This window comes from Thalassophryne amazonica, chromosome 1 (assembly GCF_902500255.1).
Source record: "Thalassophryne amazonica chromosome 1, fThaAma1.1, whole genome shotgun sequence".
Classification (NCBI taxonomy): domain Eukaryota; kingdom Metazoa; phylum Chordata; class Actinopteri; order Batrachoidiformes; family Batrachoididae; genus Thalassophryne; species Thalassophryne amazonica.
In genome coordinates this window covers 109,355,250-109,381,342 of record NC_047103.1, presented here as the reverse complement: position 1 = coordinate 109,381,342, position 26,093 = coordinate 109,355,250, and the positions used below count along the sequence as shown (strand labels likewise).

At 43.2% G+C, this 26,093-nt stretch overlaps 1 protein-coding gene across 1 annotated transcript in view; it reads left to right on the top strand.

Annotated features, from left to right (window-relative positions):
• The first annotated feature begins 17,519 nt into the window (after positions 1 to 17,519).
• LOC117513029 (cyclic nucleotide-gated channel cone photoreceptor subunit alpha-like) overlaps positions 17,520 to 26,093 on the top strand; it is a 92,460-nt gene continuing 83,886 nt past the window's right edge. Inside the window, exon 1 of the mRNA XM_034173327.1 lies at positions 17,520 to 17,572. Coding sequence (XP_034029218.1) covers positions 17,523 to 17,572 — 50 coding nt within the window. The 5' untranslated portion in view covers positions 17,520 to 17,522. The remainder of the gene's footprint in view (positions 17,573 to 26,093) is intronic.

Genomic DNA, 26,093 nt, shown 5'->3' with positions numbered 1-26,093 from the left:
TTTTTTGCATTTGCGCAATATCTCTAAAATTAGAAAGGTCTTGTCTCAGAGTGATGCTGAAAAACTAATTCATGCATTTATTTCCTCTAGGCTGGACTATTGTAATTCATTATTGTCAGGTTGTCCTAAAAGTTCCCTGAAAAGCCTTCAGTTAATTCAAAATGCTGTAGCTAGAGTACTAACGGGGACTAGAAGGAGAGAGCATATCTCACCCATATTGGCCTATCTTCATTGGCTTCCTGTTAATTCTAGAATAGAATTTAAAATTGTTCTTCTTACTTATAAGGTTTTGAATAATCAGGTCCCATCTTATCTTAGGGACCTCATAGTACTATATCACCCCAATAGAGCGCTTCGCTCTCAGACTGCAGGCTTACTTGTAGTTCCTAGGGTTTGTAAGAGTAGAATGGGAGGCAGAGCCTTCAGCTTTCAGGCTCCTCTCCTGTGGAACCAGCTCCCAGTTCAGATCAGGGAGACAGACACCCTCTCTACTTTTAAGATTAGGCTTAAAACTTTCCTTTTTGTTAAAGCTTATAGTTAGGGCTGGATCAGGTGACCCTGAACCATCCCTTAGTTATGCTGCTATAGACTTAGACTGCTGGGGGGTTCCCATGATGCACTGAGTGTTTCTTTCTCTTTTTGCTCTGTATGCACCACTCTGCATTTAATCATTAGTGATTGATCTCTGCTCCCCTCCACAGCATGTCTTTTTCCTGGTTCTCTCCCTCAGCCCCAACCAGTCCCAGCAGAAGACTGCCCCTCCCTGAGCCTGGTTCTGCTGGAGGTTTCTTCCTGTTAAAAGGGAGTTTTTCCCTTCCCACTGTCGCCAAGTGCTTGCTCACAGGGGGTCATTTTGACCGTTGGGGTTTTTACGTAATTATTGTATGGCCTTGTCTTACAATATAAAGCGCCTTGGGGCAACTGTTTGTTGTGATTTGGCGCTATATAAATAAAATTGATTGATTGATTGATTGAATGGTGTGCGAGTCCAGAATGTAATTATCACATTGTTTACTCCATAGATTCTTCAAAAATATTAGTCCTATCAACATTCCATTTGGCAGCATTCATCCTTGACACAAAATACATATCAAACAGAAAATGTCAGCTCTCCCCAGTTTGTCCGTGATCATCCGTGCACATACACGCATGCACAGGTTTTTGTCTTTTTTGCATTCTGCTGCAAGCAGGTGCTTTTAAATTTTACACACTGACAAATAGAGACAGTGGCAGAAGACATCAAAAGCAAGTTCAGGACATCAAAAGCAAGTTTTCACTCATGGTAACTAAACACTTAACTAAACTGACTAAATCAACTGAACTACAAAAACACAATAAATCAGTATCACTAACAACACTGTTAAACAACACTGCTGTTAGATAATATCGCAGATTTCTCCAAAAATATTACTCCTATCAACTTTCTGTTTTCACAGTGTTCATCCTTGACCCAAAATTTACTGGCTAGTTTTTTTTAGCCCCACCAATAAAAAGCACACCTTTGCAATAATCATGCTGCCTAATCAGCATCTTGATATGCCACACCTGTGAGATGGGATGTTGTTACTGACATCTGGTGAAAATTTCATGTCGATAGCATCTTTAAAAATGGTCTTTATATTCCATATAATGGTCTTTATATTCTTATCAGCTCCAGTCCAGTTTCAATATTTATTTTATCTGCTGTGTATACAGACAGACAGACAGACAGACAGACAGACAGACAGACAGACAGACAGACAGATAGATAGATAGACAGATAGATAGATAGATAGATAGATAGATAGATAGATAGATAGATAGATAGATAGATAGATAGATAGATAGATAGATAGATAGATAGATAGATAGATAGATAGATAGATAGATAGATAGATAGATAGATAGATAGATAGATAGATAGATAGATAGATAGATAGATAGATAGATAGATAGAGTGAAGAAAATAAGTATTTGAACACTCTGCGATTTTGCAAGATTTCCCACTTAGAAATCATGGAGGGGTCTGAAATTTTCATCTTAGGTGCATGTCCACTGTGAGAGACATAATCAAGAAAAAAAAAAAAAAAATCCGGAAATCACAATGTATGATTTTTTTAATAATTTATTTGTATGTTACTGCTGCAAATAAGTATTTCAACACCTGTGAAAATCAGTGTTAATATTTGGTACAGTAGCCTTTGTTTGCAATTACAGAGGTAGTTTTTCACCAGGTTTGCACACACTGCAACAGGGGTTTTGGCCCATTCCTCCACACAGATCTTCTCTAGATCAGCCAGGTTACTGGGCTGTCACTGAGAAACACGGCACTCCCTCCAAAGATTTTCTATTGAGTTTAGTTCTGGAGACTGGCTAGGCGACTCCAGAACCTTGATATGTTTCTTACGGAGCCACTCCTTCGTTATCCTGGCTGTGTGCGGGTCATTGTCATGTTGGAAGACCCATCCATTACCCATCCTCAATGCTCTAACTGAGGGAAGGAGGTTGTTCCCCAAAATCTCGCAATACATGGCCCCGGTCATCCTATCCTTAATACAGTGCAGTCGTCCTGTCCCATGTGCAGAAAAACACCCCCAAAGCATGATGCTTCCACCCCCATGCTTCACAGTAGGGATGGTGTTTTTGGGATGGTACTCATCATTCTTCTTCCTCCAAACACGGCGAGTGGAATTAAGAGTAAAAAGTTATATTTTGGTCTCATCTGACCACATAACTTTCTCCCATGACTCCTCTGGATCATCCAAATGGTCATGGGCAAACTTAAGACAGGCCTGGACGTGTGCTGATTTAAGCAGGGGAACCTTCCGTGCCATGCATGATTTTAACCCATGACGTCTTAGTGTATTACCCACAGTAACCTTGGAAACAGTAGTGCCAGCTCTCTTCACGTCATTGACCAGTTCCTCCCGTGCACTTTTGGGCTGATTCCTCACCTTTCTTAGGATCACTGATACACCCCGAGGTGGGATCTTGCATGGAACCCCAGTCCGAGGGAGATTGACAGTCATGTTTAGCTTCTTCCATTTTCTAATAATTGCTCCAAAAGTTGATCTTTTTTTCACCAAGCTGCTTGGTAATTGGCCCTTGCCCCTTTCCAGTGTCGTGGAGGTCTACAATTTTGTCTCTGGTGTCTCAGGGCAGCTCTTTGGTCTTAGCCATGTTAGTAGTTGGAGTCTTACTGATTGTGTGGGGTGGACAGGTGTCTTTATGCAGCGAATGACCTCAAATAGGTGCTTCTAATTTGGAATAATAAGTGGAGTGGAGGTGGACTTTTTAGAGGCAGACTAACAGGTCTTTGAGGGCCAGAATTTTTGCTGATTGGCAGGTGTTGAAATAATTATTTGCTGCAGTAACATGCAAATAAATTATTTTAATAATCATCCATTGTGATTTCCGGATTTTTTTTTTTTTTTTTTTTTGGATTATGTCTCTCACAGTGGACATACGAGGGTAGGCTGAAAAGTTCTAAGGCTCACTATGATGCAGTTAATGCATTAACTGCATTACACCTAAGATGAAAATTTCAGACCCCTCCATGATTTCTAAGTGGGAGAACTTGCAAAATCGCAGGGTGTTCAAATACTTATTTTCCTCACTGCAGATAGATAGATAGACAGACAGACAGATGTCCATAACTGAGGCCCTGGACACTGACAAACGCTCACAGATGTCGCTACTCAAGTGAAGAGATATATCAGAGAAGCAGAGGACAAGAGAATAAATTCTCCAATGATCCGTCCAGGTTGGACTCCCAGCCAAAAGGGGAAAATAGTAGAAGAAGGACAAAAGTGCCCAGAGCTAAGACAGAGCAATACTGGAAAAACATCTGGGACATTGAGACATCATGCACAACCTGGTCTCACAGAAAGTTGTGATTCAGCAGCACGAAATATACATTAATCTATTGGTTTGTGATATTGTGATGAAAAGCGCCTCATTTTCATCATGGCAGCACAAATTCATTCTAATTCATTCCGTGATGGCTGCACGAAATTAAAAGTGAAGCGGGGGCATCAGGGTGGTTATGGTTAAGGTGGGGAGAAAGAGTAAGATTAGATTATGGTTAAGGTTAGGGTTGGTGGTTGGAGTAGAGTTAGTAATAGTGAGTTAAAAAAAAAAAAAAACCCCGTCACGAAAAGTTGTCTCATTTCGTCACTGGAGCACGAAAAAAAAAAAAACATGAGACTGGGCTGTCATACAACACCAAAGCCATGTGGCTGCTGGACATAAAAGCACACCACAACCACCTCCCAGAATGAGACCCAGTCAACATCACGAAGACAGACATCCAACAACGAGTCTAAGGGATGAAGAGCTGGACAGCACCAGGACCTCATATGATCCACATCTACTGGCTGAAGAAGCTAACAGCACACCATGAGCACCTGGCAACAAAAATGGGTGGTCTACTAACAGCCCTTTCACACATAACATGAAGTTGGGCGAATGAGGCTGAAATGGGCCGAAAAAGCCCGAATTCAGGAGGGACAGAGGGTCGGACAGAGGGTTGGACAGCCGTGCATGGTTGCTGTATGATCCTGAAGGATTTGTGCACATGCATGAACACAGTGCGACCTCGTGAGAGGTGTGATACCACATCACACTCGCACAGCAGTGGAAGCAATTAAATGTTGTACAAATGTACATAGATCAAAGAAAATGTGTGAGGGCAAATTACTGAGAGAGCACAGAACATTATAACAATGAATGGTCTGTGTTGGAAATGAGGAAACAAATGGATTTTGTTTTGTCTGTTAAAATATTTCATTCCTGTTATAAAGAGCAGACAATGTAAGAATTACTGTCCTTCTGTTTCTTTATGTTCATGAATGATGGCCATGGACATAAACAAGGATTTAATAAACTGACATGAATGAATTGATGCACTCACATCAGCCAGCCACACAGAGCAGCACAAGCCACAGGAATGCAGTCACTGGACGTGGGCCATGGTCACTCCCTCCCTTCATGATTTTGAATAAAATCAAACCCATGATGTGATTACATGTCAACCATGGTCCCCTGACATGCATAACTGTAGTGGGTGTGAGCGCCTGTGATCATGTTAATGCAGACATCACATCACCGACACGTGACACACCCACCTGTCTGGAGCAGCAAAGCGCTCACATGAATGGGCTCACAGCTCCAGGATGTGGGGCAAATGAGCTGCCCACACTGTCAGTCAGGCTGTCACATGATGGCCAGACAGTGTGGATGTTGCGATCGCGTATCACGTGAGGTGCAGCGGGCCAGTGAGCTGTTTTTATTTTTTAACCATGTCATGAGAGCCTACCCAAGAATGTGCATTGCCGCGGCATGTTGAGCGGCGATGTTCTTCAAGGCATGATATCTGTTCTCCAGCTGTGAGTGGTGATGACACGGTCAGCTGTGACATGATGATCGCCTTGGTGAACGCGCGTGTGATCATCCACTGGCTTTGGTGCACCTGCGTATGGTGGCATCATCTGTTTGCGCGCCTGGGACATGATCATCAGCGAGTGCATGTAATGTGATGTGCCTGTCCGGTCGGATGGTGCGCTGATGCTGTGATACGCAGCTGGAGCAGCTGGGTTTTTATTTTTATCTCTGTTGTGGTGGTGTGGGTATGATGCTGGCTGGTGATTCCACCTCCAGCAGGGCATGCTGGATATGCCATGATGGGTGTTCCACAGCTGTCAGCTGCTTTATCATGGACATGACAGGCATCCAAATGTGCGTGCTGTACTGGACAGCAATCACACTCCACCCATCATTCGAGGCTTCGCCACCTCAGCTGCACCTCAACAAAGGTTGGATCATGGCATGGGGGGAGGGGGAATGACACACTCACACACCATTTTGTTGCCTGAAGCGGAACACACTTACGCGCCATTTGTGTTGCTTTGGGGCGGACATGACACACTGACCGTCCTTTGAGCTTTCACCACCTGGATTTCAGCTCAAAAGTGGTGGCCTGTGCTCTACTTTCATGCTGGCTGCGTGAAAGGCCACATATTTTCTAAGTGCCCAGTGTTGGATGTTCATGGGTCAAATCAAATCAATTTTATTTATATAACGCCAAATCACAACAAACAGTTGCCCCAAGGCACTTTACATTGTAAGGCAAAAGCCATACAATAATTACAGAAAAACCCCAACGGTCAAAATGACCCCCTATGAGCAAGCACTTGGCGACAGTGGGAAGGAAAAACTCCCTTTTAACAGGAAGAAACCTCCAGCAGAACCAGGCTCAGAGAGGGGCAGTCTTCTGCTGGGACTGGTTGGGGCTGAGGGGAGAGAATCAGGAAAAAGACATGCTGTGGAAGAGAGCAGAGATCAATCACCAATGATTAAAAGCAGAGTGATGCATACAGAGCAAAAAGAGGTGAATAAGAGAAAGAAACACTGGGTGCATCATGGGAACCCCCCAGCAGTCTAAGTCTATAGCAGCATAACTAAGGGATGGTTCAAGGTCACCTGATCCAGCCCTAACTATAAGCTTTTTCAAAAAGGTAAGTTTTAAGCTTAATCTTAAAAGTAGAGAGGGTGTCTGTCTCCCTAATCCGAATTGGGAGCTGGTTCCACAGGAGAGGAGCCTGAAAGCTGAAGGCTCTGCCTCCCATTCTACTCTTACAAACCCTAGGAACTACAAGTAAGACTGCAGTCTGAGAGCGAAGCACTCTATTGGGGTGATATGGTACTAAGAGGTCCCTAAGATAAGATGGGACCTGATTGTTCAAAACCTTATAAGTAAGAAGAAGAATTTTAAATTCTATTCTGGAATTAACAGGGAGCCAATGAAGATAGGCCAATATGGGTGAAATATGCTTTCTCCTTCTAGTCCCTGTCAGTACTCTAGCTGCAGCATTTTGAGGGTGGGGTGGCACCTGGACTCCGGCCAAGAATGGGTCAAATGGGTACTCGCCTGCCATTCTCTGTCATTCAGCTTCTAATGTGTGGCTGGTTTGATTGCACCATTTGGCCGAGGTTCAACATGACCGATGATGCCGTGCAAATGATCCGAGCACAATCATATGGCAGTGCGATCTCATCTTAAATGCCACTTGAATGGGTTTCCGGCGAGAGCGACACACGAATGTGGAGTGCATGTGCTGTGGCCGAATGGTTGTGGCGACTGCTGTATGAGGCATTTCAGGCAGCTCCAAATTTTCAAGAGTGATATTTGAATCCTCCTTTGTGCACCATTCGGCCTCAATCACAAATGATATATGTGAAGGGGCCATACCAGCAAGTTCTCTCCCAGACTGGCCAAGATGGGGCAGAACAACATGGAAGCTGCTCTCAGGCATCATAGGAACCAAGTTGAGGAGGCACATGAGTCAACACATGAGCACAGCTCATAAGGGCATTGGAAAAAATACGAAAGGGTCAAAGCACCAGCTACTGACTGTCCAAGCTGTACACCATTACTCGAAGACAAGGCAGAAGAACCTGAGCATAGCCTGGATTGACTACAAGAAATCCTACAACTCAATGATTTACACATGGATACTGAAGTGTTTGGCACTATGCAAGGCCAACACTGCACTGATAAGCCTTCAACAGGAACTCAGTAGCACTGTGGAAGATGTCACTGGAGGCCAACTCCAAGACAATAACACAAGTCACCATCAGTTACAGAGTATACCAAGGTCATACACTGTTCCCACTGCTGTTCTGCCTCAACCCTCTCAGCCAACTCATCACAGAAAGTGGATACAGATATCGATTCAGGAGTGGAGTAGCCATCAGCCACCTCCTGTACATGGATGATATCAAGTTCTATGTCAGGAGTGAGCGAGACATTGATCCACCTTGCCAGGATCTACAACCCCATTTCCAATGAAGTTGGGACGTTGTGTAAAATGTAAATAAAAACAGAAAACAATGATTTGCAAATCCTCTTCAACCTACAGTGAGGAAAATAAGTGTTTGAACACCCTGCGATTTTGCAAGTTCTCCCACTTAGAAATCACGGAGGGGTCTGAAATTTTCATCTTAGGTGCATGACCACTGTGAGAGACATAATCTAAAAAATAAAAAAAAATCTGGAAATCGCAATGTATGATTTTTTTTAATAATTTATTTGTATGTTACTGTTGCAAATAAGTATTTGATCACCTACTAACCAGCAAGAATTCTGGCTCACACAGACCTGTTAATTTTTCTTTAAGAAGCCCTCTTATTCTGCACACCTGTATTAATTGCACCTGTTTGAACTTGTTACCTGTATAAAAGACACCTGTTCACACACTCAATCAATCACACTCTAACCTGTCCACCATAGCCAAGACCAAAGCTTTGTCCCTGGTGTCTAAGGACACCAGGGACAAAACTGTAGACCTGCACATGGCTGGGATGGGCTACAGGACAACAGGCAAGCAGCTTGGTAGAAGACAACAGCTGTTATGATTATTATAATATAATCAGGAGATTCAGAGAATCTGGAGAACTTTCTACATGTAAGCGGCAAGGCCGAAAACCAACATTGAATGCCCGTGACCTTCGATCCCTCAGGTGGCACTGCATTAAAAACTGACATCATTGTGTAAAGGATCTTACCACGTGAGCTCAGGAACACTTCAGCTAACACAGTTAACTGTCATTGTCAGAGATTAGAGCATGCCATAGGTATTAAAGGCACTGCGCTGCGGTGGTTTGAATCATATTTATCTAATAGATTACAATTTGTTCATGTAAATGGGGAATCTTCTTCACAGACTAAGGTTAATTATGGAGTTCCACAAGGTTCTGTGCTAGGACCAATTTTATTCACTTTATACATGCTTCCCTTAGGCAGTATTATTAGACAGCATTGCTTAAATTTTCATTGTCACGCAGATGATATCCAGCTTTATCTATCCATGAAGCCAGAGGACACACACCAATTAGCTAAACTGCAGGATTGTCTTACAGACATAAAGACATGGATGACCTCTAATTTCCTGCTTTTAAACTCAGATAAAACTGAAGTTATTGTACTTGGCCCCACAAATCTTAGAAACATGGTGTCTAACCAGATCCTTACTCTGGATGGCATTACCCTGACCTCTAGTAATACTGTGAGAAATCTTGGAGTCATTTTTGATCAGGATATGTCATTCAAAGCACATATTAAACAAATATGTAGGACTGCTTTTTTGCATTTGCGCAATATCTCTAAAATTAGAAAGGTCTTGTCTCAGAGTGATGCTGAAAAACTAATTCATGCATTTATTTCCTCTAGGCTGGACTATTGTAATTCATTATTGTCAGGTTGTCCTAAAAGTTCCCTGAAAAGCCTTCAGTTAATTCAAAATGCTGTAGCTAGAGTACTAACGGGGACTAGAAGGAGAGAGCATATCTCACCCATATTGGCCTATCTTCATTGGCTTCCTGTTAATTCTAGAATAGAATTTAAAATTGTTCTTCTTACTTATAAGGTTTTGAATAATCAGGTCCCATCTTATCTTAGGGACCTCATAGTACTATATCACCCCAATAGAGCGCTTCGCTCTCAGACTGCAGGCTTACTTGTAGTTCCTAGGGTTTGTAAGAGTAGAATGGGAGGCAGAGCCTTCAGCTTTCAGGCTCCTCTCCTGTGGAACCAGCTCCCAGTTCAGATCAGGGAGACAGACACCCTCTCTACTTTTAAGATTAGGCTTAAAACTTTCCTTTTTGTTAAAGCTTATAGTTAGGGCTGGATCAGGTGACCCTGAACCATCCCTTAGTTATGCTGCTATAGACTTAGACTGCTGGGGGGTTCCCATGATGCACTGAGTGTTTCTTTCTCTTTTTGCTCTGTATGCACCACTCTGCATTTAATCATTAGTGATTGATCTCTGCTCCCCTCCACAGCATGTCTTTTTCCTGGTTCTCTCCCTCAGCCCCAACCAGTCCCAGCAGAAGACTGCCCCTCCCTGAGCCTGGTTCTGCTGGAGGTTTCTTCCTGTTAAAAGGGAGTTTTTCCCTTCCCACTGTCGCCAAGTGCTTGCTCACAGGGGGTCATTTTGACCGTTGGGGTTTTTACGTAATTATTGTATGGCCTTGTCTTACAATATAAGGCGCCTTGGGGCAACTGTTTGTTGTGATTTGGTGCTATATAAATAAAATTGATTGATTGATTGTCAGTTAACACAGTTCATCGCTACATCTAAAAGTGCAAGTTAAAACTCTACAATGCAAAGCGAAAGCCATACATCAGCAACATCCAGAAACGCCGCTGCCTTCTCTGGGCCTGAACTCATTTGAAATGGACAGACGCAAAGTGGAAAAGTGTGTTGTGGTCTGATGAGTCCACATTTCAAATCGTTTTTGGAAATCATGGATGTTGTGTCCTCCGGACAAAAGAGGAAAAAGACCATCCAGATTGTTACCAGTGCAAAGTTCAAAAGCCAGCATCTGTGATGGAATGGGGTGTGTTAGTGCCCATGGCATGGGCAACTTACACATGTGCGATGGCACCATCAATGCTGAAAGGTACATCCAGGTTTTGGAGCAACACATGCTGTCATCCAAGCAACGTCTTTGTCAGGGACGTCCCTGCTTATTTCAGCAAGACAATGTCAAGCCACATTCTGCATGTGTTACAACAGCGTAGTTTCGTAGTAAAAGAGTACAGGTACTAGACTGGCCTGACTGCAGTCCAGACCTGTTGCCCATTGAAAATGTGTGGCGCATTATGAAGCGCAAAATACGTCAACGGAGAACCCGGACTGTTGAACTGAAGTTGTACATCAAGCAAGAATGGGGAAGAATTCTACCTACAAAGCTTCAACAATTAGACAATTTACACAGTGTCCCAACTTCATTGGAATTGGGGTTGTACAGTGAGGATATTGGGATGTCATTTGGATTGAATAAGTGTGGAAATGAAAGGAGATGAGATGGGACTTCTGTTTCACTGCAGACAGCAAGAGCTCAAGATATTTCATGTTTTTTTGTGGTAAATGTAACTTCATTTGTTAATGTACCTGTAAATGCAGCCATTAATCCAGATCATTTTGTAAATTCCTTTGCTTATAGTATACACAAATTGCACCATGGTTCTTATGCTTTCAAGGTTTAACCCTCTGGGGTCCGGGGGCATTTTTTGGACAGTTCACTCACCTGGCATAAATGTTTTATTATGGCTGTTAACAGCTCTCCCTGCATCCCACAATCAAGTTTCATGTCTCTTTTTTTCAGGACAACTTGTTCTTTCATAATATATATGCTTTTGTTGTGTTTTATAAGTGTAATAATGGTTTACAATCAAAAATAAAGTAAAAAGTAAAGTAAAGTAAAAACACAAAGGCACATTTTGAACAATATATACAAAATGGTCTATGTGTTTATGCTCCAGTCTGAGGAGTGGCCCCTCTCTCTCACCTCAATGATATGGTAAACAGTGCTTTACGCCAGAGAGAGAAAGCCACAGAGTAATCCAGTAACATTCAAATGCAAACTAGTGGAGCAATCCTGATAGTTACACACTCTTTGTTTGAGCACGTGAGATTGTCATGCGAGGCTCTCCGTCACTTTCACTTTCGCTGTGCATAACAGTGCAGGGCACATTGGAGGAGTCAGGGGGCCTATTCAAATGGGCCAACTAGTAAGATATCACTCCTGAAAACGATCTTTGGTTTATCACGTGAGGTAAATCTGCTCAACGATTGGATTTTGGAAAACCGTGAACCAATTCCGATTGGACACTCACATTGCGCACGTCATCACACAGCTTCTTGAGGAGTACAAAGATGGCCGATGGCTGGCTCGAAAGTCCGCAGAGTTAACTTTTCAGCAAAAAAAAAGTAAGTTTCTATCTCATATCATTAAAAAGTTATTTATAATTTAGTAAAAGCTTGGTCCCAGCTGTCGTATACAACGGCGTCGGCCCCAGAGGGTTAAATCGGCTATTTTGTTTATCCTGCTTCTGTACACTTTGCAAGAATGACAGTTAAAATTGTTTCTTTGGTGCAATTACATTTTGCAATTACAGTTATATCATATTGATGTCTTCCTTAATGCGCTGCGTTGTTTGATTGCTATAACAGGCAATATAACACAACTACAGAGTGACCAAGGCACCAACTTTGTTGGTGCATGAAATGAATTCCAGGAACTGATGAAGGGAATGAAGCAAGAACATGTGAAAGAACTGGGATGCAGCTTTGTCATGAATCCACCCCATTCCAGTCACATGGGCGGTGTGTGGGAGAGACATTGACATTGCACTGTGAGAAGTGTCCTCACATCCACCCTAGACCAGTTTGCAGCAAGATTAGATAGCTCTTCATTGAGAACCTTCTTATATGAAGTGATGGCTACAGTGCATAGTTGACCACTAACCACAGAACATCTCAATGATCCCCTGGGACCAGAGCCTTTAACGCCAAATCACATACTGACAATGAAATAGTCAATCATTGCACCACCTCCAGGAGTGTTTGTGAGAGAAGACTCTATCTCCGGAAGAGATGGAAGAGAGTTCAGTTCTTGTCTAATGAGTTCTGGACTAGGTGGAGGAAAGAGTATTTGCTGAATCTACAGCAAAGAAACAAGTGGAACAAGGACTGGAGGAATGCAAAAATGAATGACATTGTTCTTCTGATGGATGAAACCACACCCAGAAATCAGTGGAAGATGGCAAAGGTGGTTGAAGTCTTCCCCGGAGCTGATGGAAAGGTCAGAAGACTAAAACTATTGATCAGCGACTCAACATTAGTAAGGGGAGACGCACCACAAAACCTGTTTATTTAGAAAGATCCAATACACAAAACCATACTACTGCTTGAAGCTGAGTAGAATGTAAATTTCTGTGAAGAGAACAGTTTTTTTTGGACTTGATCAATTTTGTCTATAGATGGCAAGACACCAAGTACTGAGGCATTTTTTGCTAAATTCTATTTTGTTCCTTTCAAAATCACTGTGTGATTGGTGGGAGTGTAAATGCAGTCATTAATCCAGATCATTTTGTAAATTCCTTTCCTTATATACACAAATTGCACTATGGTTCTTAACTCATGAAAGGTGTGTTTATTATGTTCAGAAGTCTGAAGGCTCTTCAAGAGCATTCATGCTAACCCCTCCCATTGGTTGCAAGCAGGCAAAATGGTTAGTGTATTTACCTTTTCTTTGCATTTTGGTTGTTGAACCTTGGTTTATAATGTGAATGTGTTCTTCAACAAATGTGTTAATTTAAGAATTAATATTTTGTCTGAATCACACAAGAACACTTATCAATAAATGTAAGGACTACATGCAAAGCATTTTGTTTGAATAATCAATGCAAACAAACATTATAAGTCTTTAGATATAAATGAAAGAAATACTGATCTAAATTTTTTTTATTTCAAACCAAAGGTCTTTTCCTTTGCTTTAAACAAATAAAGCAGCTGGTCGTGGATACTCAAAGATTTATGGCCCCATCTTGTCGTGGGAGACGTTTTGCAGTCTTGAGAGGTTCCTGCCTTAGTTTGATCACAAAGTTTGGGTTCTCCTGGCCTGGAGAAGCTCAGATTCTGACGTGAAGCCATTATAATGTCATGTACAGCTAACTACGGGGAACGGGGAAGATGGCGCCAGCAGTGTGCACGGCGAAGCGTCTCTCAGCTCTCAGTTTTCTGTCACTGTTTCTTTTGCTTCTGTGGCAACGAAATGTTTCAGCTTTCATTGTGTATGATCGCCAGTTACTTTTAAGTATTCGTGATGATCATGAGAGATTTTTAAAGCAAGTGTATTTTGATGATTTTACTTCATGCCCAGTACCACCTTTTCTCTCTGCGGTGCCAGATTACCTGAGGCGTGCACCCGCAGTTGTACCCCGGAAGAAATGATCGAGGAGACGGGGTAAATGAGGTGGAGTACTCGTGAGAGTAAGGGCTTACTTTCGGTCCCTTCATGGGCATAATTTTGAACTGCAACGCCACTGTCTCTTTCCAGCAAACCAAGCCTCTCCGGTAACGCGCTGGATTATTCCCGTCGCTTGTGACGGCACTGTTGTGGAGCAGTGCGCAACGGCGCTGGAGTACTTTCCTTGGCGACGTCGAGTTCCAGACCGCGGTGTGGATTTTACGAATCTTCGATTGTTTTCTCGAGAACTACGTTCACAGACAGCTGACGACTTCATCCTTCATCTATCTCTGATGAACACAAACCGGAAGCTGGATTTTATGCTTCTAACAGAGACATGGCTTCGGGCTGGTGAGTCCTTCGCCTTCTCGGAGCTACTTCCCCCGGGTTGCTCCTTCTTCAGCTCCCCTCGCACTACAGGCAAAGGCAGTGGTTTGGCAACAGTGTTTAAATCTGACTTTGTTTGCTGCCCGCTTCCCACTAAAGCCTATGCGAGCTTCGAGCTACAGCTCTTTGAAATCAGATTGGATATACCTGTTTTGTGTGTACTCATCTATCGCCCTCCTAAATTTAACAAAGATTTTATAAATGACTTTTCTGACTTTGTGGCAGGTATTGCTCTTAATCGTAACGCATTTTTAATTGCTGGGGATTTTAATATTCATGTTTGTTGTGCATCCAAGCCCTTGGTCAATGACTTTCTTAATGTTGTGGACTCTTTTAATCTTAAGCAGGCAGTAAATGTCCCGACCCACGACAAGGGTCATACTCTGGACCTTATCTTATTCAGTGGTCTAAATGTGAACGTCATAGAGATCTGTAACGCAGGCATATCGGACCATTTTCCTGTGTTTTTTTTCTGTCGTGGTGTCCTCCACCATTAGGAAACAATGCGTTCCGGCGCGCCAGTGGCGCGCTATCTGCCCCGCTACTGCGCCACTCTTTTCTGCTGCGTTTCATGCTTCTGAACTCACGTCTTACGATTCTATTACAAATATTGATGAGTTGGTTAGCTTGTTCAATACTACGTGTTCAGAGATTCTCAACATTGTCGGCCCTTTCAGTAATCGGCATGCAAAACGCTCAGAGCCATGGCACAATGACTTTACACACGCACGCAGACGGGAATGCCGCCATGCAGAACGGAAATGGAAGAAAGATCAACTTCAAGTATCACTGGGGATTTTAAGACATTCACTTGCGAATTATCAAGATGCTGTTAAGACTGCAAAATCAGAGTATATGGCAAATATTGTGTCTACAAATCTTCACAAACCCCAGGTTCTTTTTAATGTTTTGAACAAGATTGTTAACCCTATTGATTCAACTGGTGCTGTTCCCTCTGTTTCTTTGTGTGAAAAATTTTGTCAATTTTTCAGTGACAAAATTTCACTCATTCGATCTTCTTTGCCAACTGTCATCGCTGACCCCTGCATCATTCCTGAGTGCACAGCTGTTTTTAGTCAAGCCTATTTCTCTGTGTGAACTATCTAAAACTGTTCAAAGTTTAAGGTCTTCAGACTGTGCACTGGATTTCCTTCCTGCTAAGCTTTTGAAAGAATTCCTTGATTCAGTTGGCCCTTGTATTTTACAGCTGATTAATGCTTCTCTGTCTTCAGGTGTCATTCCTTGTTCCTTATAACAGGCCATGATACAGTCCCTTTTAAAAAAACATAATTTGGATCCTGCTATTTTTTCTAATTATAGACCCATTTCTAAGATGTCATTCTTATCTAAAATACTTGAAAAGGTGGTCTATACTCAACTACAGTCGCACCTTACTGCATTTGACATAACTGAAAAGTTCCAGTCTGGTTTTAAACCTTTGCACAGCACTGAAACTTCTCTTTTAAAAGTTTTTAATGATCTTCTTTTAATCATGGACTCTGGCAGCTCAGCTGTGCTTGTGCTTTTGGATCTAACTGCAGCCTTTGACACTGTTAACCACCAGGTCTTATTATCTCGCCTTGAATCTTGTGTTGGATTAAATGGCACAGTGCTCAAATGGTTTAAGTCCTATTTGACTGGTCAGTGCTTTTCTGTAAACCTTGGTCCCTTTGTGTCACAGAAAGCCCCTTTGACTTGTGGAGTACCTCAGGGTTCAATTTTAGGGCCAATTCTATTTTCGCTCTATTTGCTTCCTTTAGGATCAATTTTTAAGAAATATAACATTCAGTTTCACTGCTTTGCTGATGATGTGCAGATTTATCTACCTCTGAACCTTAAAACAAACTCATCTGCCATCCTACAAACTTGCTTTCAAGAAGTCAAAGACTGGATGTCTTTAAACTTTTTGAATCTAAATGAAAGCAAAACAGAGATTGTGGTCTTTGGTGACCTTGACCTTTCTGCCCTTGGTTCACTCACCTCCTACTGTCGTTCATCTGCTAAGACCCTTGGTGTTTTTATAGACAGCTCTTTTAAATTCGAGAAGCAGATCAACACAGTGGTCAAAACAAGCTTCTTCCAGCTTAGACTTTTAAGTAAAATCATGCGTTACCTGCCCCCAAATCAGCTGGAACAGGTTGTGCACGCCTTGATCACGTCTCGTTTAGACTACTGCAATTCTCTGTATGTTGGTCTTAATCAGTCGTCTCTGCATCATCTCCAGATGGTGCAAAATGCAGCTGCGCGTCTCCTCACTGGAGCCAAACGGCACCAACACATTTCTCCTGTTTTATTTTCACTGCACTGGTTGCCTGTTGCTTTTAGAATTGATTTTAAGATTTTGTTGCTTGTTTTTAAATCAATTCAGGGTCAAGCCCCATTGTATTTATCTGATATGCTGTCATTGCACACTCCAGGAAGAGCTCTGCGCTCCGCGGACCAGAGTTTACTGGTCTGTCCCAGATCTAAGCTAAGGACCAGGGGAGACCAGGGCAGTGTTGACTGTTTGTAAATGTGCTTTATAAATAAACCTGACCTTGACCTTGACCTTGACCATGTAATTCATAATGACCGAAATTTAACTGATAAAAGGCGAGGACTTCCCTTTGAAGAACTTTGAATTACAGCTTTGTTTTTCCTCTGCAAAGCAGTGCTGGACCATCGGGGGACGTTTCCAGACTTATCTGAAGATCTCCAGATGAGTTAGGAATTTCTCAACTGAGAATGGAAAGCACAGTCTGTCTCCAGTTGAAAACTCAGGTTGTTGTCGAGACAACCTTAATGTACTTTATTTAATTAGGGTGAATCGAGGCCATGGCGCTAAACATTGCTTCATTGGTTCACGCTGGTTCACGTTTCAAAGTGGTGTTGCGCTGCAGAAACGGTTGATTACAGACCCGCTGCAGGGTCTGTAATCAACACAGAGGAATGATCATTTTCCCAACAACCACGATCAAAAACAACAGCTGCTCTGAAGGACCGATAAGGGAATAGTTAAGCAAAAAGGCTATTGATATCGGTGGATCAAATCATTTCTTAACGATACTCGAAAAGAACTCATTCTCGATACCCAACCCTAGTAGTTGGCACAATTTTTGTCTGTTGCATTAATACTCACACAACTTCATGATTGAGTGGAACTGAGGCATTTTCCTTAAAGTAAATAAATAAAATAAAAGATTAACACTGTGAAATTTTAGCTACATCCTAGATCTGATCTGTTTTCTTGCATGGGGAACATTGTATTTTGTTACCACATGGACAACATGCTAGCATTTCAAAATAAACTACATTACTTACATTTATTACATTACATCTTTTTTTTCTCTTCTAGTGACGTTATGTTGCCCCTGGTTGCAATAAATATCAACAACAGCAACAGCAATGATGGGTAAGTCAAATTTAATGTTAATTCAAGTAAAAGTAAAAATTATTGGTTGAGAAAAATTTCCCTGTCTCTGACTAGCAGACAGTGAGAAGAAATGACAGAGGAACAGAGTTGTCTCAAAGCTGTTTTTACTTGCAAAAGGAGTGAGCAGTTTGCATTCAGAAAATTCAACTTCCTCTCACTGAAAGTCTGTTACTAGGCTTCAAGCTTTTACACTTCAAAACCACACCCTGTTACTCAAGGCAACATAAGCATTCTCATTCAGTGACAAACTTTCTGGCCAATCACATATAAACACCACTTGGCTGGTGTCAAGGCCCGAACTGTCCCCCCTAATACTCGGTCCACCCTGCCTTCACTGTGCATGCATCATCAGCCGCTGTTCACAGATTATCACCTTGTTTCTGCTTCAAACTGCACTCCAGTCATCATCTGTTTCAGCGACAGATACAGGAGTGTTCAGAATGATAGTAGTGCTATGTGACTAAAAAGATTAATCCAGGTTTTGAGTATATTTCTTATTGTTACATGGGAAACAAGGTACCAGTAGATTCAGTAGATTCTCACAAATCCAACAAGACCAAGCATTCATGATATGCACACTCTTAAGGCTATGAAATTGGGCTATTAGTAAAAAAAAAGTAGAAAAGGGGGTGTTCACAATAATAGTGGTGTGGCATTCAGTCAGTGAGTTCATCAATTTTGTGGAACAAACAGGTGTGAATCAGGTGTCCCTTATTTAAGGATGAAGCCAGCATGTGTTGAACATAGTTTTCTCTTTGAAAGCCTGAGGAAAATGGGACGTCCAAGACATTGTTCAGAAGAACAGCGTAGTTTGATTAAAAAGTTGATTGGAGAGGGGAAAACTTATAGACAGGTGCAAAAAAATTATAGGCTGTTCATCTACAATGATCTCCAGTACAGTGGGTGGTGGCCAAGTGGTTAATGTGCTTGGTTTCAGTTCAGAAGGTTCCGGGTTCAAATCCCACCCCTGCCACATTTCTCCATGTAATGTGGAGTTGCGTCAGGAAGGGCATTCGGCATAAAACTTGTGCCAATTCAACATGCAGATCCACCTTGGATTTGCTGTGGCGACCGCAAGTGCAAACAAGGGAGCAGCCGAAGGGACTTACTATCTACAATGATCTCCAATGCTTTAAAATAGACAAAAAAAAAAAAAAAACAGATGCGTGGAAGAAAATGGAAAACAACCATCAAAATGGATGGAAGAATAACCAGAATGGCAAAGGCTCACCCACTGATCAGCTCCAGGATGATCAAAGACAGTCTGGAGTTACCTGTATGTGCTGTGACAGTTAGAAGACGCCTGTGTGAAGCTAATTTATTTGCAAGAATCCCCTGCAAAGTCCCTCTGTTAAATAAAAGACATGTGCAGAAGAGGTTACAATTTGCCAAAGAACACATCAACTGGCCTAAAGAGAAATGGAGGAATATTTTGTGGACTGATGAGAGTAAAATTGCTCTTTTTGGGTCCAAGGGCCGCAGACAGTTTGTGAAACAACCCCCAAACTCTGAATTCAAGCTACAGTTCACAGTGAAGACAGTGAAGCATGGTGGTGCAAGCGTCATGATATGGGCATGTTTCTCGTACTATGGTGTTGGGTCTATATATCGCATACCAGGTATCATGGATCAGTCTGGATATGTCAAAATACTTAAAGAGGTCATGTTGCCTTATGCTGAAGAGGACATGCCCTTGAAATGGGTGTTTCAACAAGACAATGACCCCAAGCACACTAGTAAACGAGCAAAATCATGAATCCAAACCAACAAAATTAATGCCTCGCAGATGTGAAGAAATCATGAAAAACTGTGGTTATACAACTAAATACTAGTTTAGTGTTTCACAGGATTGCTAAAAAAGCAGTTTGAACATAATAGTTTTGAGTTTGTAGCGTCAACAGCAGATGCTACTATTATTGTGAACACCCCCTTTTCTACTTTTTTTTTTACTAATAGCCCAATTTCATAGCCTTAAGAGTGTGCATATCATGAATGCTTGGTCTTGCTGGATTTGTGAGAATCTATTGAATCTACTGGTACCTTGTTTCCCATGTAACAATAAGAAATATACTCAAAACCTGGATTAATCTTTTTAGTCACATAGCACTACTATTATTCTGAACACTACTGTATGTGAAACGTTTGTACAACAATCATTTCCACATAAATTCAGCATTATTTCATCATTAAAGGTGAATGAAGCGATCAGAGCGCTACAGCTACATGAGCTGCTAGCTGTTGCATTCACTGGACATCCATCATTTCAAAGCGTCAGCAAATATCGCCTCTTTTCTGCTTAAAACGACCTAGTTTCTGCTTAAAACTGACTTTTGAATGATTTAAGAGGTTTTACTTTGTCATCTGATGGTTAATAATCCCATTAATCCATTTAGTCACTTTGATGAGCTGTTGACGCTCCAAAATGATGCAGTGGAGGCATGGCTGGCCAATTTTTAGGGAGGACGGTTCGGTCTGCGACACCAGTCATATGCAACAATGTTTTACAATAGCCACTGAAAATTATTTTCAGAGATTATTATCAGAGATGGTGAACAGACACTAGATCAGAGTCAGAAGCGATATGTCCTTTAATTATTTCCACAAGGACAGCATGCTGACCTCCGTGCCTCAAAGGAGAGTTATGCAAGGTCACATTCTACAAGTATTACTAATTTTTTTTTTTTTTTGTCCTGCATCTGTCTGATGTCTGTGTTTTTAATGTAACACCTTGCTTGCAGGGTCAGGTCCAGCTGACATTCGGCGGTCAGCTGACATGCACCGTATGTCCACAGGAAAGCGTATGAGCAAAGCAATCACACATGAATGAGTTCACGCCTTTACCCTTATTTGTTTTATTTGATCTCCAATCTTTGTCTGTCCAGCCCAGTCTCAGGTTTTTTTCGTGATGAGGTTTTTTTAACTCACTGTTACTAACCCTACTCCTACTCCTACCCCCAACCCTAACCTTAACCATAACCTAACCCTACTCCTTCCCCAACCCTAACTATAACCGCCCCAACCCCCACCCCCGCTTCACTTTTAATTTTGTGCAGCCATCACGGAATGTATTAGAATGAATTTGTGCTGCGGTGATGAAAATGAAGCGCTTTTCATCACAATATCACGAACCAATAGATTAATGTATATTTCGTGCTCCTGAATCATGACTTGCTGTGAGACTGGATTGGTGTGTCATATAAACTACAATTTATGTGGTGGAAGTAACATCAGCCTGCCCAGCCACCTTCACACCGTGCCGTGCGCTCAGACGCTGGCTGGTCCTCACGTGATTGTGTCTATGCAAAATTATCAGCATGTCATGAGGGCATGAGCACCCACCCACACATGTGCATTGCGTGTTCACCAGCTGAGTTGCAGTGCACAGCAGTCAGCTGCTCAAGCAGCGCACTGCGCTGCACAATGGTTAGACTCCAGGACCCTCAGCCACAGCTGACAATGTTGGATTCATGGTGTGTGTGTGTGTGTTGGGGGAGACGACGACACAAATGGGCACTCACAAGGCACTCGCTGTCTTTCAGCCTCTTGTGTGCGTGAATGATTGTGGCGACAGCTGTATGAGGCATTTGAGGTGGTTCTGATTTTTCACGGATGGCATGCAATTCCTCCTTCATGTACCAGTTGGCTTCAGTCATGTTATGTGTGAAGGGGGTATAAAGTTAAATTAAATTAAATGCCAGTGTTTTGGTCATCAAAAGCATCAAAGAACTGAACAAATACCAAGGATCATCATAAACTGGACTGTAAGGTACTCAATTAGGGACCATATTGTGAATTTGGTCAATTTGCACATAAAGTGAGCATGAAGCAGGAATCATATGCAAAACATGTAGAATCGTAGGTGCTTCTAACACCTCATACACCTATTGCTACAACTATTTGTGCACAGTGGCAACTGAAAGACAGAGTGTGTGCTGTGCAAACTCATCAAACCCTCTCGCGGCATGTGTCGGCCAAATTCCAACTGACACGCACAAACATCTAACACCTCTCACATGGCACTTAGAAAATGTGTGGCCATTCATACTGTCATTGCGAAAACAGTCTGCAGACAATCACTGTCAAGGTGGATGTGAAATTTGTCTAAGTGCCCCCATGACTGTAAAGTTGCTGAGTGCACATGTGGCATGCCAGAGTGTCGGCTCCCCCCACAACACAGGTGTATGTGTGTTTCTCATGCTTCCCCCACTCCACCCAACATGTGCGTGCGTGCGCAATATTTGTTGTTCATGGACTGGCGCCATCTTATCTGGCTGATCTGGTGGAACTCTACGTGCCAGTCGCAGGATGCGGGACTTCTCTGTGTTCCCAGGATGAAGAAGAAGTCAGCAGGTCAAAGAGCCTTTTCGTGTCGTGCACCCACCCTGTGGAACAGTCTTCCTGCGACCGTGAGGCAGTCTGAGTCTGTGGACATTTTTAAGTCAAGACTCAAAACCTATTTTTATTCTCTTTCTTATGCATAGTTTTTATTTTTATTTGTTTTATTCTTTTACTTCTGTTTTTATTTATGTATTTGAATTTTTTATTTATTTTTAATTATTTATTCAATTTTATGTTGACTTGTTTTATGTAAGGCGCCTTGAGACGGCTTTTGCTGTGATTTGGCGCATTATAGGCTAATTAAATTAAATTAAAAAACTATACCAAATTTCATCAGTGACCCCCCATCATTAGCTATTCATATACTAAATCTATAGCTGGTAAAGTTTTTAATTTCAAACAAAGCATAAAAAATTTAGACTTTGAATTAGGTACTACAAACCTTAACTGTGATTGCGACTCGTCTAATTTCAAATACGAGCCTTCAGGGCATATAATAACTGGTAATCTCAGAATAATTGAGAACAGGAAGCTTAGAAAATTACTTAGTAAAGGACCATCATTTAGAGAACAAAATAATATTAACTGGGACACAAACCTCATAATAGTTAAAAAAGCCATTAAGGATTACAAAAAACATTGGGCTAAAAAAGAAAAAGTAGATACTGTTGTGAAAGTGTAGTGACACGGACCCACAACAGGGGGCGCAAATGAACGGTCAATAGATGAGCCAAAAGGTAACAATTTAATGTTGTGAAACGTGCACAACGAACATACAGACAATCTCAGAATATAATTACAGTCAAATTACAAAGGTGACGTGTGGGCAGGCTCGAGGATAGAAGACGTCTGTCCTGAGAAGAGCCGGAACCACATGATTTCCGCCCCCACAGAACCTGGTGAATACTGGAGCCGCCAAGTCCCGAATTCCCAGGTGATCACCATCCCCGACTGTCGGATCTGGTACTGCTGGCGAAGAACAAAGACAGTCAAGTGTGGGTGTGTGTACACCCAGTAACAACAGCGGTGGGAATGCCACCTCCACCTCTCACTCAACACGTTGCAGCGGTCTCAGATGAAAAGGAGCGCCGTCTTGCACAGCCTCCGCAAAAACGACCGGTTCTCCTGCAAACACTCACAATAACAGATTTATAAATCTCACAAAAAGGCTGAGAGTATTACCTCCAATGAAGTATGATATCTCAGCGATGAGGTGGAGATGACGTCTGGTCTTTATGGAGTGCGAAGATGAAGAATGTGTGACAGCTGTCACGAATTAATGAGTGACAGCTCTCACTCCCGACTGTGTCCGTGGTGGCAGCGCCCTCTCGTGCCTGAAGCCCGCACTTCAGGCAGGGCGCCCTTTGGTGGTGGGCCAGCAGTACATCCTCTTCTGGCGGCCCACACAACAGGACCCCCCCCTCAACGGGCACCTCCTGGCGCCCGACCAGGCTTGTCCGGGTGTCTGCGGTAGAAATCGGCCAGGAGGGCCGGGTCCAGGATGAAGCTCCTCTTCACCCAGGAGCGTTCTTCGGGTCCATACCCTTCCCAGTCCACCAAATACTGGAACCCCCGGCCCATTCAACGGACGTCCAGGAGCCGGCGCACTGTCCAAGCCGGCTCCCCGTCAATGATCCGGGCAGGAGGCGGCGCCAGAGCCGGGTGCACAGAGGGGTGAGGTGTGGTGAGGCTTGAGTCTGGACACATGAAAAACCGGGTGGATCCGCAGTGAAGCTGGGAGTCGGAGCTTCACTGCGGCAGGACTGAGGATTTTGAGGATCTTGAAAGGTCCAATGTACCGGTCCTTCAACTTGGGGGAGTCCACTTGGAGGGGGATGTCCTTCGTGGACAGCCACACCTCCTGCCCGGGCTGGTAAGCAGGGGCCGGGGATCGCCGGCGGTCTGCATGGGTCTTCGCCCTCGTCCGGGCCTTCAACAAGGCAGAACGGGCGGAGCGCCACACCCGACGGCACTTCCGCAGGTGGGCCTGGACCGAGGGCACACAACCTCTCCCTCCACCACGGGGAACAACGGGGGCTGATACCCCAAACACACCTCAAATGGGGAGAGGCCGGTGGCGGAAGACACCTGGCTGTTATGCGCATACTCGATCCAGGCCAGATGGTTACTCCAGGCCGTCGGGGGCGCGGATGTGACGCAGCAGAGGGTCTGTTCCAGTTCCTGGTTGGCCCGCTCTGCCTGTCCGTTCGTCTGTGGATGGTACCCGGACGAGAGGCTCACGGTGGGCCCCAGTTCCCTTCAGAAGCTCCTCCAGATGTGTGAGGAGAACTGGGGACCACGATCTGAGACGATGTCGGTGGGTATCCCATGCAGACGGACAACATGGTGGACCAGGAGGTCTGCTGTCTCCTGGGCTGTTGGGAGCTTCGGGAGGGCCACGAAGTGGGCCGCCTTGGAGAATCGGTCCACTATCGTGAAGATGGTGGTGTTGCCCTGGGACGGCGGGAGGCCCGTGACGAAATCCAGGCCGATGTGGGACCAGGGGCGATGAGGCACAGGAAGCGGTTGGAGTAGTCCTTGGGCATTCCTGTGGTCAGCCTTGCCCCTGGCACAGGTGGTGCAGGCCTGGATATACTCCCGGACGTCGGCCTCCATAGACGCCCACCAGAAGCGCTGCCGGACAACTGCCACGGTCCTTCGCACGGTCCTGATTCACACCTGTTTGTTCCACAAAATTGATGAACTCACTGACTGAATGCCACACCACTATTATTGTGAACACCCCCTTTTCTACTTTTTTTTTACTAATAGCCCAATTTCATAGCCTTAAGAGTGTGCATATCATGAATGCTTGGTCTTGCTGGATTTGTGAGAATCTATTGAATCTACTGGTACCTTGTTTCCCATGTAACAATAAGAAATATACTCAAAACCTGGATTAATCTTTTTAGTCACATAGCACTACTATTATTCTGAACACTACTGTATGTGAAACGTTTGTACAACAATCATTTCCACATAAATTCAGCATTATTTCATCATTAAAGGTGAATGAAGCGATCAGAGCGCTACAGCTACATGAGCTGCTAGCTGTTGCATTCACTGGACATCCATCATTTCAAAGCGTCAGCAAATATCGCCTCTTTTCTGCTTAAAACGACCTAGTTTCTGCTTAAAACTGACTTTTGAATGATTTAAGAGGTTTTACTTTGTCATCTGATGGTTAATAATCCCATTAATCCATTTAGTCACTTTGATGAGCTGTTGACGCTCCAAAATGATGCAGTGGAGGCATGGCTGGCCAATTTTTAGGGAGGACGGTTCGGTCTGCGACACCAGTCATATGCAACAATGTTTTACAATAGCCACTGAAAATTATTTTCAGAGATTATTATCAGAGATGGTGAACAGACACTAGATCAGAGTCAGAAGCGATATGTCCTTTAATTATTTCCACAAGGACAGCATGCTGACCTCCGTGCCTCAAAGGAGAGTTATGCAAGGTCACATTCTACAAGTATTACTAATTTTTTTTTTTTTTTTGTCCTGCATCTGTCTGATGTCTGTGTTTTTAATGTAACACCTTGCTTGCAGGGTCAGGTCCAGCTGACATTCGGCGGTCAGCTGACATGCACCGTATGTCCACAGGAAAGCGTATGAGCAAAGCAATCACACATGAATGAGTTCACGCCTTTACCCTTATTTGTTTTATTTGATCTCCAATCTTTGTCTGTCCAGCCCAGTCTCAGGTTTTTTTCGTGATGAGGTTTTTTTAACTCACTGTTACTAACCCTACTCCTACTCCTACCCCCAACCCTAACCTTAACCATAACCTAACCCTACTCCTTCCCCAACCCTAACTATAACCGCCCCAACCCCCACCCCCGCTTCACTTTTAATTTTGTGCAGCCATCACGGAATGTATTAGAATGAATTTGTGCTGCGGTGATGAAAATGAAGCGCTTTTCATCACAATATCACGAACCAATAGATTAATGTATATTTCGTGCTCCTGAATCATGACTTGCTGTGAGACTGGATTGGTGTGTCATATAAACTACAATTTATGTGGTGGAAGTAACATCAGCCTGCCCAGCCACCTTCACACCGTGCCGTGCGCTCAGACGCTGGCTGGTCCTCACGTGATTGTGTCTATGCAAAATTATCAGCATGTCATGAGGGCATGAGCACCCACCCACAC